Source organism: Globicephala melas, chromosome X, assembly GCF_963455315.2.
Source record: "Globicephala melas chromosome X, mGloMel1.2, whole genome shotgun sequence".
In the NCBI taxonomy this organism is placed as follows: domain Eukaryota; kingdom Metazoa; phylum Chordata; class Mammalia; order Artiodactyla; family Delphinidae; genus Globicephala; species Globicephala melas.
Genome location: NC_083335.1, coordinates 23,200,814 through 23,218,502, shown reverse-complemented (window position 1 = coordinate 23,218,502; position 17,689 = coordinate 23,200,814). Strand labels below are relative to the sequence as shown.

At 38.8% G+C, this 17,689-nt stretch overlaps 1 protein-coding gene across 2 annotated transcripts in view; it reads right to left on the bottom strand.

Annotated features, from left to right (window-relative positions):
* Positions 1-17,689, bottom strand: part of TENM1 (teneurin transmembrane protein 1) — an 806,315-nt gene that overhangs the window by 153,258 nt on the left and 635,368 nt on the right. For both annotated transcript variants that reach the window (XM_060293028.1, XM_070044740.1), the window contains one exon: positions 5,843-5,962. In XM_060293028.1, coding sequence (XP_060149011.1) covers positions 5,843-5,962 — 120 coding nt within the window. The remainder of the gene's footprint in view (positions 1-5,842; positions 5,963-17,689) is intronic.

The window sequence follows — 17,689 nt, the reverse complement described above, 5'->3', positions numbered from 1 at the left end:
TGCCTCTTCGTTTCCTGTTGTAAGGAAGTCTGCAATGGACCCTGTCCATCTCCACTGACAACTCCTTCCATATCTCTGACTAAACAAGACTACCTCTTCTGTAAGTCCATCTCTTGGTGTGGTCTCTGAAATGACTCTTCAGCTGGAGCATAATAGACTCAGATTTCAGTTCATTCTGCACTAGATGGCTCTACCTTCCTGCTCTTTTAAGTACAATGATGTCTTTGAGATAATGTACTTGAAAGCATTCAAAAAGCATAAAATACTATGTATACAAGATAATGATAAATTATCATTATATCTTAAAAATGGATAAAGGGCAATGGATACTCCTTAATATTCAAAGCAACTTAAATCCACAGGAGAGAGATGTAAGCAATTCTGTGTTTAAAAAAAAAAAAAACAACTTTCTTAAAACACTTTTCAATGGTAAAATGCTCTGACAGTGAATCAGACTTAATTATGGATATCTCACCACTCCCTTCATATGACATTTATTATATTTATTATAGTATTACCAATTGTGTCCTGTTGCAGAAATCTTTCATGTAAAGATAAGTGGACAGTAACAAAGGATAGCTAATACTGTATTTGTTATTGTTGCTTTTTCAGTCAAGTAGCTGTAATATTAAGGCAGTTTCCAAAAAGAGGATTTGAAGAACTGCATTAGCTTTAGAAAATAATTCAGGTTTGAAGTAAAAAAAGAAAACCCCAAACAGCTTATGGTTTAAGACAGAGAGGCTGAATTCATGATAATACAGGAGGAGTTTAAGGCAAGTGTAGTGGGGGAAAATCCTACATTGCTTGTCAGAGACCTTTTCTCTGGTTCACATTCTACACTGATTCAACTGTGTCCTTGGGCAAGTTTATTTGCCTCACCCAAACCTCAGCTCTTGAGTCCTTAAAACTGAACTGCTTATTTATTTGAAAACAAAAACAAATGCAAACACGAAAACAAAATAAACTACCCATACATATGTTCTTACATATGTACCTGCGAATTATTCTCTACTTCTAGAAAGATTAAGCAGACAGGCCAGGCTTGTTTTGTAGAAAGAATGTGATTTTGGCTTCATACACACCTGGGTTCAAATCTCAAAATTCAAGCTTTGTCATGTTAACTTTGTGTCTTTGGGCTAATTATTTAACCTTCATGAACTTCAGTTTCCTCATTAGGAAAATGGGGCTAATATGGTCTATCACTCAGCTACTGCCATAAGCGAGTAAATAAGATAAAGACTTAAGAACCAAGCATATAGTAGGGACTCAACAAATGTTAACTTTCTTCTCAAATCAGATCCATTGCCCTATTAAATTTACAGATGTCTTCTCTTGTAGTTCAGATGAACTCTAGGCCAGTTTTTGATTATCTCCATAAGCAGATACTGAGTTTTAAGTTCTCCTGGGAACTTCCCCTAAGCATCCTGTGTTGGGTTAGTTTTATGTGTCAACTTTGTTGGGCTACAGTACCCAGTTATTTAATCAAACACTAATTTAGGTGTTGCTGGGGAGGTATTTTGTAGATGTGGTTAATATCTACAGTTAGCTGAGTTTAAGTAAAGGGGATTACCCTTGATAATGTGGGAGGGCCTCATTCAATTAGTTGAAAGAGCAAAACTGAAGTTTTTCAGAGGAAGAGGACTTCTGCCTCAAGACTGCAGACGTAGCATCTACTCGTTGCCGAGAGATTCCAGTCTGCTAGCTTACCCTGCAGTTTTTGGAGTTGCCAATCCCCACAATCACATAAGCAATTCCTTGAAATCTCTTTCTTTCTCCCTCTCTATATACAGTTAACCCTTGAACAACGTGGGGGTTAGGGTTTCCCCCCAAGCACAGTTGAAAATTTGCTTATAACTTTACAGTTGGCCCTCCATATCCACAGTTCCACATCCACGGATTCAACAGACTGCGAATCATGTAGTACTGTAATACATGTTTATTGAAAAAAATCCACACGTGGACCCATGCAGTTCAAATCCATGTTGTTCAAGGGCCAACTGTATATATATTATACATATATATAATACACATTATATATATGTATAATATGTATTATACATATAATACATATTATAATACACATGTATATGTATAATATATATAATATATACACACATGTATATACACACATATGCATGCATATGTACATGCATATATGCATGCATACACACACACACACACACACACACACACACAGAGGTTCTGTTTCTCTGCAGAACCCTGATTTCTCCTCTTCCCACCTAGCTATTATATATAGTAAACACTGTCTGGGTGGCTCATTAATTGCCATGGTGGTGGAAGGTGGATCTGTAGCCAACAATCCATCTAAACTATTGCAATACCCAATAGAATGCTCTCTCGATGATTAATTCCTTTGGGATTTCCCCCACCACAAATGGTCTCCATTGGCAAGAGTCAGTAAGAACAGGTTACAAAGTCACGTGAGAGTGAGCATAAAACACCCAAGGGAGAGGGCATACTTGTCTGGAGACCGTTAATCCGTAATAAGTCAGACCCGTCCTATTCATAGATGGAAGACTATTGTAGCTTATGTAAAATGCTTATTTCTGCCTTATGGTATCCATAAATGAACAAACTCTTACCTTGAGGGGAATCAGAGGAAACCCTCTCGTCATCTCCCAAAGTCTTCTGAACAAAGTTCTTGAGACCTTTAATGCTCTCAAGAATCTTCTAGGAATGTCAATGCTTCACCTATTTTGCTTATCATTAGCTGAACTATCAATATGAGCATCTGTTACATATCTAAGTTGAAGGTGGTAAATCATAGAAGGTAAGAGCAAGATCACTTGGGTTCAACTTTTGGCTCTACCCTTATTAGCTGTGTTAATTTGGATAAGTTTTCTCGTCTGCCAAATGGGGAGGATGATAATAATGATTCCTATCTCATAAAGTTGTTATGAGGATGAAACAATATGTATGAAAATGCAAGGAATGCAGTAGATACTCATACATCATCTTTCCTTTAGAATTGCCTTTTTTTTCTTTTCTGCTACTTTGGCCTCTCCCAATCTGCATACCTAATCTCTTCTTACTTTTAGAGGGACCCGTCTTCCACTCCCACCCTTCCTTCTGCTTTTTATACATCACTTTGGTCTCATGACCTAGACTTTTCCTGGTTCCCTATGGAAAGTTGTCAATTAACTTGTGCAGATGGATGATAACGTGGGTAATTAGTTCTCCAGCCACCATAACATATTTGCATATAACAGGGAGTTTGAAAGAGTCAATAACTTAACCCAAAGCAGTGATACCATTGATGGGAACAAAAGGCACAGTGGCAGAGAGGTGGGATTGAGATTTGGAGACAGAAAGCCAGAACTTTACAGCATTTTGCATATCACACCCTGTCTACCAGGTATCTGAATGCTAACCTCAACCTTTCTATAATCCTTTTGCCCTCAGGTATACAGATGGTCCCCAAGTTACAATGGCTTGACTTAGGGTTTTTCAACTTTATGATGGTGCAAAAGTGATAAGCGTTCAGTAGAAACCATACTTTGAATTTTGATCTTTTCCCGAGCTAGCGATATGCGATAGAAACTCTCTTGTGATGCTGGGCAGCGCAGCGGGCCACAGCTCTGTTGGCCACGTGATCACGAGGGTAAATAACTGATATGCTTACAACTCTTCTGTACTCACACAACCAGTCTGTTTTTCACTTTCAGTTCCGTATTCAATTGATTACATGAGATATTCAATACTTTATTACAACAGGCTTCGTGTTACATGATATTGCCCAACTGTAGGCTAATGGAAATGTTCTGAGCACATTTAAGGTAGGTTAGGCTAGGCTATGATGCTTGGTAGGTTAGGTGTATTAAATGCATTTTCAACTTAAAATATTTTCAACTTATGATGGATTTATCGGGATGTAATTCCATCATAAACTGAGGAAGATCTGTAGTTTCTCTAGATATTCTACTTCTGAAATGTACTTAACTCAATCTGAGGTAGCAACCATCAGAGACATATAAATGGAAACTCTCATCACACTGTCACTTTATGTCTAAGAGATGATAGTGGGGCTGTCTGGTTGGTATTTGGGGCATATATTTTGAATGCCTACATCCTTTGTGGAGCCTGAGGGAAGAGTTACTGCCAGAGGGGACTCTGGCTAATATCTGTCATCTATATAAACCTAGTTCTCACAGTGAGCTCAGTGGGAGGGTCCTGGTATTTTACTTAAGATTAAAAACACAAAAATAACAATAAAAATTGTCATTCTTTAATGCTTTCTATAAACTGGAAACAGAAAGTTTATAGACTTTTTAGACATCACATTTCTTTTAGGTTCTTTTGTGAATATCGAATAACTCACTGAAACCTTTGGACACAAGCTAAAAAACCTAAGGCACATCATTTCTCCATAAGAAGCCAAATATCCCTGTGGGCATATTCTATTTAAAGAAATAATCCATTTCTCAATTTCTGGCACATGGTTGAACCTGCTGGCAAGGGAGAGGCCAGTTTTCTGTACCAGCTACTGGTGCGTGAACTACCAAAATTCCATCATTCAATCTAATTGAGAAAAAAGTCCATTTGAATTAGTAGAGAGCTCTGATTATAGAATATTTGAAAGGAAATAGTTTTTATTGCATATATATATATATATATATATATATATATATATTCAGACTAGATGCTCCCAGAGTAGTTCTGCTGAGCTTGTTATAATGAATAGACGGCTCATTTCTAATTAGTAATATAATTTACATACAAATAATTCATATAATTTCCTAAAATCTTAAAAAGTTTTTCTTAAATAGGTTTAAACTCTTCCTTATTATCTTCTTTAACTATTTTTTGTAAGCCTTTTCTTGAGAGGCAGTTGAAAAAATAAATTCAGCATAGCCCAGGTTGAACAATTAACAATTCTGAAGTGGCTAGGACTAATAATAACGTCTGATTTTAGGTTCTTGAAATGACATAGTCTCTCACACTGTGATAAAGCTTCAAGGCAATAGGTCTCTTTATATGAGTACTGAAGCGGCTTGTTATCAGTAGGACATTTCAAGGGTAGCCACCTGGAGTCTAGGGTACCTCAAAGCCATCATTACAATGTTCCTGAGAATCATAAATAGGTACCTTTAAGCTGGACACATGGGCCTATTGACTCAAATATTCTAAACGAATGTCTACCTGAAGGATGGCAACAAAAATGTTTTTGTGAGCAAACCCTTTTCCACGAGGAAAAGATTTAACTAGTGGTCTTGCTTTCCAGGTCTCTGAGAACCTGGGGAAGCCCTTAGAGAGCAGCTTGGTGGTTGGTGCTTAAGGTTAAATCACTATGGTTATATAGACACCAAGGGAAATTGGTTAAGCTGGCCATGCTTTTCGACCTGTTACAGCCACTAGTAAAATAGGCAGTCTAGGGAGGACACATTTTTTTTTTCCTTTAATGTCTCAATGTGGTTGAATTGTATACCTTTGGAAGAAACCTTTTGGACAACTTTACCTCTGAAATATTTTGAGGCTATCATGGAAAGAACAGCCTAGGTGTTCAATGCTTCATTACCTGCATCATCTTACTGGATTTTGAATCTGTATTTATAAATGATGAATGCTTAGATGAAGGCTAGACAACTTTCCACATGGCCAGGGTTTCAGGAAGACTTGACAGTAATAGTACAGGGTTGGTTAGGAGCTAAACTTGGTTTGATTTAGATGGGGAATAGAGGAAATAAATAACACCAATGACTTTTTTAGATACAGCTTGAAGGAAGATGGGCTTATAAACACTGTATCACTTGAGCCCTGGTTTGACTCATGGCTAGAAGTCAGTATTTGGCCCACACAATGATCAGAAGCAATATTGACGTACCTTCCATCTTGCCGGCTGATGGTAAACCCATAATCACTGTGGTGCAAGAAACTAACATTCACCCCTACTAGAGGGGTTCCATCTACAGCCATCACTTGGCCTCGAATCACACAAGCACGCCTGCAACACAAGATCAAAGGCAAATATAAAAGCATGTTGAAACTAGATTCTAGAAGCCAAGTTGGAGAAAGTTTGGAAAACACAGTTCAGTATAACAAAGAAAACAATAATTTCACCAACGAGTAGTAACTTCTAATAACATTTTGGTGACGGTATGAATACCTTTTTTTACCAATAAAAATTGGGATTATACTCAGTATAGTTCTGAATCCTGATATTTTTTTCATTTTTTTTCTTTTTCTTTTTTTTTTTTTTTTTTGCGGTACGCGGGCCTCTCACTGCTGTGGCCTCTCCCGTTGTGGAGCACAGGCTCTGGACGCGCAGGCTCAGCGGCCATGGCTCACGGGCCCAGCCACTCCACGGCATGTGGGATCTTCCCGGACCGGGGCACGAACCTGTGTCCCCTGCATCGGCAGGCGGACTCCCAACCACTGCGCCACCAGGGAAGCCCATGAATCCTGATATTTTAAAGTTGGCAGTATATTATTAACACTGTCCAATGTAATTAGAAATTCCTTAATATATCATTTTGATATTAGATAATATAGCCCTAAAACAGTATTCCTTGTTTAATCCATTCCCTATTTTAGGATATTTAGTTGTTTCTTATTTTTTTCTGCAATGAATTTCTTATTATTTCCTTGGGAGATAGTCCTAGTCATGGAAAGATACTTTTCTCTTATTAAAATTAATTAAAATGAAAATTAGTTAATACATAAATACACTGTAGACGTGACTAAAGTCCCTGCTGACCACCTCCCTCCCAGTTCCTGGTCTTCTCCCCAGAGGTAATCGGCAATATCATTTTGTTGAGGGCATTTTCTATGCATTTACATACATAGGTGTGAACACTTTTAAGGCTCTTAATACATATTGCCAAATTACTTTTTCTGGAAAAATAATAAAAAAAAAAAAGCAGACTTAGTTGGGCAAATTTTAACAGTTAAAGTCTGCAAAAGAGACATGGTCCCTGACTATATAGCACCATGTTTCTCTGGCCTGATTGAAATAAAATATTTCAGGAGATTTTCCCTTTAAACAAATGAGTTTCATCTTTGCCAAATAAGAGGATTCCATTAGACTAGCCCTTAACAGAGCTGTCTCCCAGGGACACAGGCCACTAAAACGAGTATACTTTCAGCTCTAGCTTGGCCAACAAGTTGTAACAAAGTTTAGGAGCTTGGCAGTTAAGAAGGCCCAGGGGCAACCCCCAAGCACAGATTTTTCACTTGTCTGTTGTTTTTGGGGTTGGGGGGAAGGGGGTCTCACCAGAGTCCAGTCCTAGCCTTGGCAGTCCTGAGCTCTAGAACGTGCATTTTATAGCTGGAGCTGGTAGGGTTGAAGAAGTTGGGCAGGGTCAATGATTTTTCCTAGGGCATTAATGTCATTTTTTTCACCAAGTGAGATCAGGGTATCCAGGCAAGCTCAATCTTGGATTAAAAGGGGCCATGTGATTTGGGCAAACATGACTTTCCAAAGTAACCATAATAATTCCACCCTGGCATTATACATTCTTTCAATCAGCAAGTCAAGGCAATGTGTCTAAAGGCTCTTGGCCACAAAGATCGTTCAAGAGAAAAAAAAACTGTGAAAAAGCAAGAGACAGTTACCAGCCAAAGCTTGTGTTATATGTTATGGCCAATAAACATCACTACTAAATTCTACTGCAATCAGAAGAACTGGGATATGTTATACTGATAGGATTTATCCTGCATCACCTAAAGCCTTCCCCCAACACAAACTATAAGCCAGTAAGTATTGCACAAAGCTAAGCTAGTATAATTGTTGCTATTAGTGTCTTTATTGAACTCTTCAGACCGACATTCCTAGTTCTGACATAAATTAGTGGGTTTCTTCTTTCCAATGAGCTGTCCATCTTATGAATTCCGTAAATAATGGTTCTGAATGGCATGCAAATGGCACACTGGCACTTGCTTTGCCTTGTCTGATTCTTCCAGTTCCTTTTTGGGGAGATTTTGAAATCCCATTTGTTCTAATAGAGAAGATATTTGAAAGTCACCAAGTTCTGGATTTTGAACTAATCCTGACAGATCTGGTCCCTGGTTCTAAATCCAATGTAACAAGACATGAAAAGAGAAGGATGTCTCTAGTTTTATACAGTGACAGTTTGAAGGTCTTTACAAAGCAAAATTTGACAAACTGGGTATAGATTAAGTAGAAACCAGCTGAGAAAATCTCCTGCAAACTACATAGGGATCGGAGCCAGAGGGGCTGAGAAGAAACGTGCATTAGTGAGGCCACCTTCATTTGAAGATCAGTTCAACATTGCTTCCTGAGCCCTATGTGCTGATGGCTTTTGGGGGGGTGTGGTAGGGGGTAATTATGAACTTGCCAAGGCTTTACCAGTTAACAAGGTGGGCTTTTCAACAATGATGCCTACTTAGGTGGTCGCTGATTCCCTACTGGCAAGACAATTCTACACGCGCTTATTTTATTTGTTCACATTAATCTAGACATTGTGTCTTCCCACAGCTGTACTAGGCTCAATTATTTTTGTTTTTATTTTGTCAAGCCTAGTTGACATTATTTGCTCATATTTTATGACAGACACAGATCTGTCTCTTCTCTTCGCTGCTCTTTTATTTTCTATACAGCTTATATTTATGAAGGATCCAGGCTGGTGAGTGAAAGTCTCATAAAAGTCATCATTATTCTGTGCACTTCTCTTGTATTCTTCTCTTCCTTCATTCTGTATCTCATTCTGAGTAGACTTGTCTTTTGAATCCTCTTCTCTTTAATATTCCTCATATTTTATGAAGCACACAGATTTGTGTGATAACGACTCATCAAAGTCATCATTATTCAAGACATTGTCTACCTGTTCTCATTCATTTCACTCATCATTCATAAATAATGCTCAGACTTGTCTTCCAACTCCCCTACTTTTTTTATTCCTCATATTTTATGATCCACACCAACTTACAGCATATGATAAAGCCCCATAAAACTTATTATTTTACATTTATCAGCATTGAACTCTCTTTGTAACGTACTGGATTTTAAATGTTCTAAGATTCCCTGTATCTTGCTGCATTTGCTTCCATTATTTACACACTCCATGTCATCCATTTTTCACAAGAATAACTCTTAGCTCCTTTCATTCCTGGGTTACTAGTACTTACTATAATCTTTGACCAACATCAGTCATCCTGCGTCAGTATAAGTTGTCTAAATTTCCGGACAGTATTATTCTTTTTTAATTGGCAGTAATTTGGATTGGCACTGCATGCAGAAACCTAGGAAAAAAATCTTCTCAGGCAAACTCTCCATTTCAAAAAGAATGCTCTCAAGTCTGCTCACTTCCCCAGGCTACTTGAGCTCCAGATGGCCCTTAGGGAACCTTCAGATATAGTCTTGGCAGATACGGTGTATTGTGCCACTTCATACAGCACAACTGCCACTTTGTGCGCTCCAGCTTCTAAACTCAACTTTCTTCATTAATTGTGGGGGGTAGCCTTGTATCTGCTTTATTTTTCCTGATTTACGCAACCACTAAAATATACTTTCTCCCCCATGTACATAATCTATTTGTTTATGTTTCCAATATCCAAGGTGGCCTGCATAATTCACCTTTTTCCTAGGTTAGATCCTTGCTGAAGTAGTGAGGTATCTATGGCTGGGGTCTGTCTTCAGTCATCCCACAATCCTACTTTCCGTGTTTTTTGTCATGCCCAATTGCGGTGCCTCCCTGTTTCCTGTCCAGCTTCTTCAAATCACCGTTTAAGTGAGGCAGTCATACTTGGCCTGTCCTTGGTCTGTCCTGAGGAAACATCTTGAACTCTTAAACTTTTGCCACATGAAAAAGTTCAACGTGAGTCCGAAACCTTTAAGGACCTGTCTTTTCCTGAAACTTTTTCAATTAAGTAATATACGGAACTCTTGTGAACCTTCCAAACTAGATTACAGAAGCTACTGTCTGGACTATCATGAAGCTGGCCCTGCACATGTGTATAGCAGGTATGTGCCCAGTGTGACTGTCTTTTGTGTTGGTTGTGTGTGTGTGTTTGAGTACTCTCAATGGCGGGTACTGCATGCTTTCCATCTTTGTCCGGGGCTCTCCTTTGATCCACAGACTTGGATGGGATATTTTGCTTCCTTGAACCTCTAAAAACAAGGACTTCTCCCTGCTATTGTGGGTTAGAGCAAGATAACTTGAACTTGGATGAACGTGTCCAATGTGACTTTAAAAACATGTATGGAGAAGATCACCCCTCCCAAGTGTCTCTTTTCTTCTTCTCTGGATAATACAGGCCAAGCTGTCGACCTGCTGTCACTATGCTAAAGCAGCAACCTCAGAGGAACTGCTTCTCCCTTTAACTAAATGCTGAATCCTCTAGGTGTTTGGAGCTTGGTCTGAAGAACAGGGCATCTTGGGAAACGCAAGTCAGTACACTTTACCGAGAGGCTTATTTAACTAACAAGCTGCTTGTTAGACAGTTCTGATGCAAAAGGTCTAATTCATTCTGTATTTGCTATTTTCGTGGCATAGTCAAATTATCCCTAGCCTTCAATAAATTCTTGGTTTCATTTTCCTCTTCCCTTCTTTGTTGTCTTTTGTCTTTGGTGTCAAATTTCCAATATTCATTCAACACCTCAGGCAAAAAACATTAACCTCAAGCACAAAAGTTGGTTTGAAAAACAAGGCTGAAAACTAAATTGCTGAAAGAAGATGTAATTTACTGCATGGTATTTCTGATTAAAATCTTTTGTAAGGAAAATGAGGCTCAAGGGCTAGGGAAGTTATAGCTATTTGCTTTTGTTGCTAACAGGAGCATAAACAACCTTTGAAGGGTAACATTCAAAATCAAGGACCTGGCCAGCAGGGGATCTAGCAGCAGGTGGACAGGTTAGGTTGTTTTTTCCACAGGAACAGATGAAATCTTTTCCGCAGCTGACAGCTCTGGTCAAGAGATAGCATCGAGAAGGACTGGGCTGAGAGAGGCTATGTGAATCCTCTGCTCAGTGGTGTTGGAATCCTGCCCTGTAAATTCCTCTATGAGTTGTCAGTTGGTTCAAATCTCCAAGGGACAGAAACCTGCTGCATATGAGGTGTGGTTTCATGGTTCTCCTGACATCTTCTCCACGGGCTTATTATACCGTAACGTTCCACAGCTGTAGATTGTGTCATTTGGGCTAAATCACTGCTGCTTCTGGGGGTGCTACTGGAATGCAAATACCTCTGAGCGGTTGGGACAAAGGGCTTATGATGCCCTCTTATCCACTGTGGCACACATGAATAAAGGATCTTCTTTTAAGAGTGTAATTTTGGGACTGTAGTATTGGTCCTCAGTCCCTTCTGGTTATCTTTCTCTCATATACACCAGTGACTCTCAAACTTGATCATGCACCAGAATCACCTGGAAGTCTTGTTAAAACACAGGCTGCCGGGCCTGCCCTCTCGTGTCCCCTGCATTGGCAGGCGGACTCTCAACCACTGTGCCACCAGGGAAGCCCCAACTCAAATATTTTTATATGAACTTGTAAAATACTTCCAGCCTATCCCACAGCACTACTTCAAGGGTTTCAGAGACCACTTTGAGGTTCCTGTGTAACAGTTCATTTATTAGAAGCCAGCATTCTGGATTGTGAATTACGACCTCATCATGAGAGTTTTGTCTGATAATTGACTACTTCAGGGAATTAAATAGTACCCCTGTGATTGGAAAGAATGAACGGTCCTCCTCAAATGCTTAATTTATGAACACTAACCCCATTATTCCTTTATATACAACTATATAATTACCATTTGGTATTTCATAACTCAAATACATTTGAGGGTTCTAATATTCAGATATTTTGGGGGTTTCCACACATCACATGCTAGTTTTTTTTTTTGATGTATGTTATCTAAGCTGGTACAGTACCACGAAAACATTTACTTCTATAGCATAAACCTGTTTTCATGTTCTGCAAATGTGAATGCAGTGAATGTTTATATGTAAACCCAATAAAATCTCATTAGTTTTTAGTTAAATAGAGCAGGCTGATTTAATCCTACTCAGTTGGTCACTAGCCCAAATAAATAATACCTACCAAATGGGTAACATTAAAAGCAGCTAGGAGCATTACCCATCAACATTCTAGGACTTTGGGAAAGGTGGTGCTATTGCAAATGCAGATAGCTTTTTAAGAAGAATTATTTTCCTCATGGCTAGTGATGTTTCAAGTAAAACAAAATGGGGGCACTCACCCTGAGGTAGGGTGCCTATTTTCCCATCTGCCCTGGTAATTGCTTGTCAAAAGTAGGCTTGCTTTTGATGCCTGAAATCCCCAAAGTAATGGGAAAAAGATCAAGTGTTTTGAAGCAATAAGAAAACTGACAACACAGTCACATTTTCAGGACTGCAGAAGTGCCAGTTTGCTTCATTTAGACACATGATTATTTTTGTCCAGAATTTGAATCCTGAAATATTTGCCCTGGAAGCCCTTGTAACTCTTGAATAGTCTCAAGTTTTATTTTATTTTTTTGGTTGGTTTGTTTTTGTCCTGTTTTCCACATTACTCAAATGGTTTATCTTTGTAATCAGCCTTATGGGGTTTTGTTAACCTCATTAACCTTTCCTGTCACTTCTCTGTGAATCTGCCCTTCAAATAAATGGATAGTCGTTAAATACAGGGCAAGTCTGTCTTGTTGGCTATAGCCTGGCCATGGATTACTCTTCCCTCCAGGAGGAAAAAGTGTGGCCTAACTGTCCAGGCCAGTTCTAGCTCTGGCTTGTTAATAATCATCGATGTGACTTTTCCTAAGAAATGGGATTACTCTCAGCCTCCTTTGCTCCTTATGGAAAGTGAGAGTGATAGTTCTTCCCTGTCTTATCCCCAGTCACCTCACAAAGATGCTGTAACAGTAAAGTAACCCAGTAAAGTGACTGTCTTTTGAACTGGACCTTTCAAATTATATTCTATTATGTACCCTATATACATAAAGTATATATATATGTAAATACATGTGTTTGTATAAATAAGATATTAAGCACTTACTATGAGTCAGGTACCATGCCAGGCACTTTTCTTATTTTATTTCACTTACCATCAATATAACCCTGAGTAGGTACTACTATTAGCCTGTTTTAAAAAATGAGGAAACACATTCAGAGAGGTTAAAAAAAATTGCTCAAGATAACGCAGCTAGTAAGTGGTAGAAATGGTGGACGTCTTTTGACCTGGACCCTAAATGGCCTAAGCTGTAGACTTTTTTAGTCAAGATGTAAATAATGTGGCTACAGATGAAAAGAAAGTGCTTTTCATCCACAGGATGTCACTACTTTGTAGACATTTACCAGCTGCTGAGCACTTTCTACGTGCAGGGTGTATGGTGGAGATGCACCACAAGATGTCATTTGTTCTTTCTCCCTAGACGTGCATTGACTCTGCCCTCTCCAGGGACAAGATAAGATGACAGAACTAGCTAGAGTCACTGCAAGCAAATCGTATGGCTGAGAAGTAGGTATTAAGGATTTGATCCTTTCGAATTTCAATCCTAATTGAGCAGTAAGTAAGATAGGTAAAATATTAGAAGACACCTATTCACACCGAGATAAGCTGTAGACAGCTACTGGTACTACTAATCACCATTATTAAGCACCTCAGAACATCTGAGTTTCAAAATATCACAAATAATCAATTGAACAGCTTTTGAAAGATTTGTGCTCAGATTTCTTTGCCCAAGAGCATTTGCAAAGAAGTGAAAGTCACACATTCCTTCTTTTTTGGTACCTTTAGGTGTTGACTGCTGATTTCAGGAGCTAGCCAGCACTATAAATCTTGGAACCTTCAGCACTTTGTAAGTTTTTAAATGTGTCTTGAACATGTTTCCTGAACTTTAGCATTAGACAAAATAGTTGTCTGAAAATCAGGAGATCCCATCTTCACACACGTAACACCTTTCACATACACGAGATCAAAGTGCTTTATTAGCAAGTAGCAGAAATCTTACTTCTCACTTGGGACAACTACAGAAGTGATAAGCAAAGGAAGTTGCTTAGGAAAAGCAACATGGGAAGACAGACAGACTCACAAGGAATCATGGCAGAGCCAACCCACTCTTGGGTCCCTTTTCCAAATGTGGGCAGGTTATGTGCAGTGCCTCACTTTAGAAAGAAAGGTGAACACAAGATAGATTTGCAGGTGCTGATGCCTTAGAAAGAGCTTCCCCCAGTCCTTAGTTTACTCAATTTATTCAGCAATTGTTGCATTGTGTGTTTATCAGCCCCTAGTTGTGTACCTGGCATAATGTCTTTCACATTCTTAAGATTAAAAATACACAAAGATTTGCCATTAGTAAGTAAGTATACTTGGAGGTCCTTAACTACTAGATTCATGAAAAAGTTAAACACAAAGCATATGAATTCAAATTTGTTCCTCAGCAAAATTATGAATGATTAGGTACAGACCTTCTGGGGGATACCTGTACATGGACTGTGAATGTTAACTCAATGAATGCTTTAATGTTATAATAACATTGCATTTCCTTATAAATATTCTAAAATATAAGCTTTCCTTACCTCCTCTTTTTCATAATTCCAAATCAGGATGTGGTTTCTACGTATCTGATTTCTTTTAGGGTCAACAGTAATTGATGACAATCTGCTATTTTAAAAAATTCTTTTCATGACTTAAATGGTCGAGGGCTGTTGCTGATTTCTCTTTCAGAGGCCATTCAGTTTGTCTGAGGTATTCAGTTTTTCTCAATGTATTCCTGAAGGACAGGCACCCCATCCATTTATCAGTAAAACCTGGTACAATAACCAGCATGTAGTAATTCCTTGAGAAAGGTTTGTTCTACCTTTCTGTTTCACACAATGCCACAGAATCTTGATTCAGTGGACCCTAAAAGTGACAGCCAGGCTCTGGATTGTGTGATAAGCTGCTGCAGAAGGGTCCAGGTGGCAGGAAACATTCTTGCCAAGATCATCTAACATATAGATGAATGCTATGAGCTCTCTGCTCTAGTGCCAGAGAGGATTTCCCGGACCACTCTGTCTAAAATGGTCACTCTCTGTCCCTAAATTTTCTTTATCTAGTTTGACAGTACCTACCTGACATTTACCTTTTTCATTATTGTCAGTTTTCCTCACTAGACTGTATGGGGAAGGCAATTTGTCTGCTGTAGGCCAGAGCCTAGGACAGTGCCATTACGTGAACCAAGTAAACACTGCCATGTTCATCGATCTCAAGAGTGAAATGATTAATCTTCCCCAATGTGGATTATCTTGAAAGAAACTGTAGGGTCTATCATTACAAATGACGCCAAAGTGTGGTTAAATGGGAATTTTTTCCAGTGTGGTAAATGGGAATTTTTTTGGATGATTGTTTTTCCCCTTGAATTCATCTGTTTAACACAAACATTTCAAATTGTACTAAAATTATTTATAGGCCCAGATGTCAAAGGATGAAACTTCCTGCAAATAGTTAAGCTGCTCACTGTCCAAATAAGCTTTGTATTCTTTCTTGCAAGTCATCCAGGCGCCTCCTCAAGCTCACCTGAGTCAATTAGTTCCATCCCTGAGTTTCTGCTGAAAACTTCCAGGTCAGTCTCACTTCTGTAATTGTTTAATGACTTGGTCTCATTTGCTAGAATACCTTGTCTTACCTCCATTATGGTTACCTGACTGCTTCATCAAAGCAGTCGAATTTGGGACCCTGAGTTGATGAACCCCAAGCTCCCTGATGTTCCATTATCCACAGAATTTATTGCAATTTGTAATTCATTTAATTCTTTATGTATCTACTTGATGCTTTGACTGCTTCTACCACTAGAATGTAAAGGGAGTTCTGTGAATAAGGGGACTCTGTTTCTTTTGTTTACCTCCATCTGCACAGTTCCTGGCACAGAGTGGGTGACTCAAGAAATATCTGTTGAATAAATGAGTGAATACATATCCTCATCACTTTATAAAAATGAGTTGATAGGAGGATATTAGATTACATTAGAGACAGCAGAGGACTTTGGTATCTCTTGTAGAGAAATTTAAAGTTCTCAGTTACTCTGGAAATACTAATATTTCAATAAAATGTACATTTTAAAAAACAGGAATTTGTATCTGTCAAGTATGGTTATTCTTAAGTCTTCATCAAATCAGAGATCAACAGCAATGATCATCTTCCTGCAACCTTCGCCTTAACCTCATTCTTGATTTAATAACTCATTTTGCCATTCACAGGATTTCAAATGGTATACGTTCCCAGATCAACTAAGTGCAGAAAGGCATAATTTATTAAACAAGTTATGATAGTAATCATGGCTGTTGCCAGGTATCATGAATAATGATTTCGTTACTGAATGGGGTATAGTAAAGGAAGGGAAGGACTTGGGTAGGTAAAGAGTTTGCCAAGAATGCCATGCTCAAGGCATCTGCGGTACCTCAATTAGTTTTGGGGTGCTTGTCTTTGGTTTTCTCATGAGCTGGAACAGCAAAGTGAGCCAGTTCACAGCAGTAATCCTATGACTTCCTGATATTGCTCCTTATTTTCTAATTTTTCCTTGGTTTCAAATTTTGATTATCTAGCCCACTGAAGGCAGAGAGGATTATTGATGCTTACACAAAGTTATAAATGATGTCAATTAGGAACAGGCTCTGGCAGTGGTGGAATGTCTCATAAGTTAAAAAAAAAAGAGTAATTACTTTGCTACTGTTATATAATCACTTCATCTTTTATGAATTTGTTCCTGTGCTATTTGGAGAACAGTAATCTTACCTTTAGGCTGCTTCTACATTTGGGAATTGACTTATTTGAGGTCCTAATATCATCTGCGTGTTCTAGGCAACCAAAAAGAGTTTTTCATTAGCAAATATGAGAAGAGCACTTCAATATCACTACAACTAAGCCACTCACTCATTCACTCATTTTCTTACCAATTTTCTGCCAGATGCTGTGTTCGGATCTGGGGATACAGTGGTATGGCAGATTAAGGATGGCCACGAATTCTTTGATACTTCTCTCCGCTAGAGGTAGGATTTATGACCCTCCCTTTGAATCTGGACAAGCTCTGTGACTACTCTGATAAACAGTATATAACACAAGGGACACTGGGGCAATTTCTGGACCCAGGCCTTAAGAGACTGGTATCTTGTTGTTTCCTGTCTCTTGGAACGTTACCTCTTGGAGCCCTGAGCCACCATATAAGAGCTCTGACAAACTCGAGACTGGCTGCCATGCCCATAGGAAACCCAAGTAGAGAGGCTGTGGGTAGAAAGAGGGATTCCTGGCTGCTGTCCAGCTGTTCCAGCCCCCAGCTATTTGAGTTATACCAGCTGAGAGCCCAAATATCATGGAGAAAAGAGAAGTCATCCTGGCCATACCCTGTCAGAATTTCTGTCTTTTTTCCCTACCCGGGAAAAGAAAAGAAAAGAAAAGGAGAGGGGAGGGGAGGGGAGGGGAGGAGAAAGAAGTTTCTTTTTTCTAACCCACAGAATCATGAAATGTAATCATAATAAATTGTTTTAATCCGTTATGTTTTGGAGTAGTTTGCTACACAGTGATAGATAATCAAAACAGGGAGAGAACAAATCAGACTTGCTCCTTGTCCTCAAAGAACTTAGATTTTAGCAATGAGGACAGTTCAGAACTTAAATATTGCACATCCCAGTGTGGAGCAAGAAACTGAAATACAGCAACTTCACAGAAAGTTAGCACTAGAAGAAACCTATCACCCTGCTCAACCTCTTCATTTTGTAGCGTGTTAACAATGCTGTCATGTGCTTA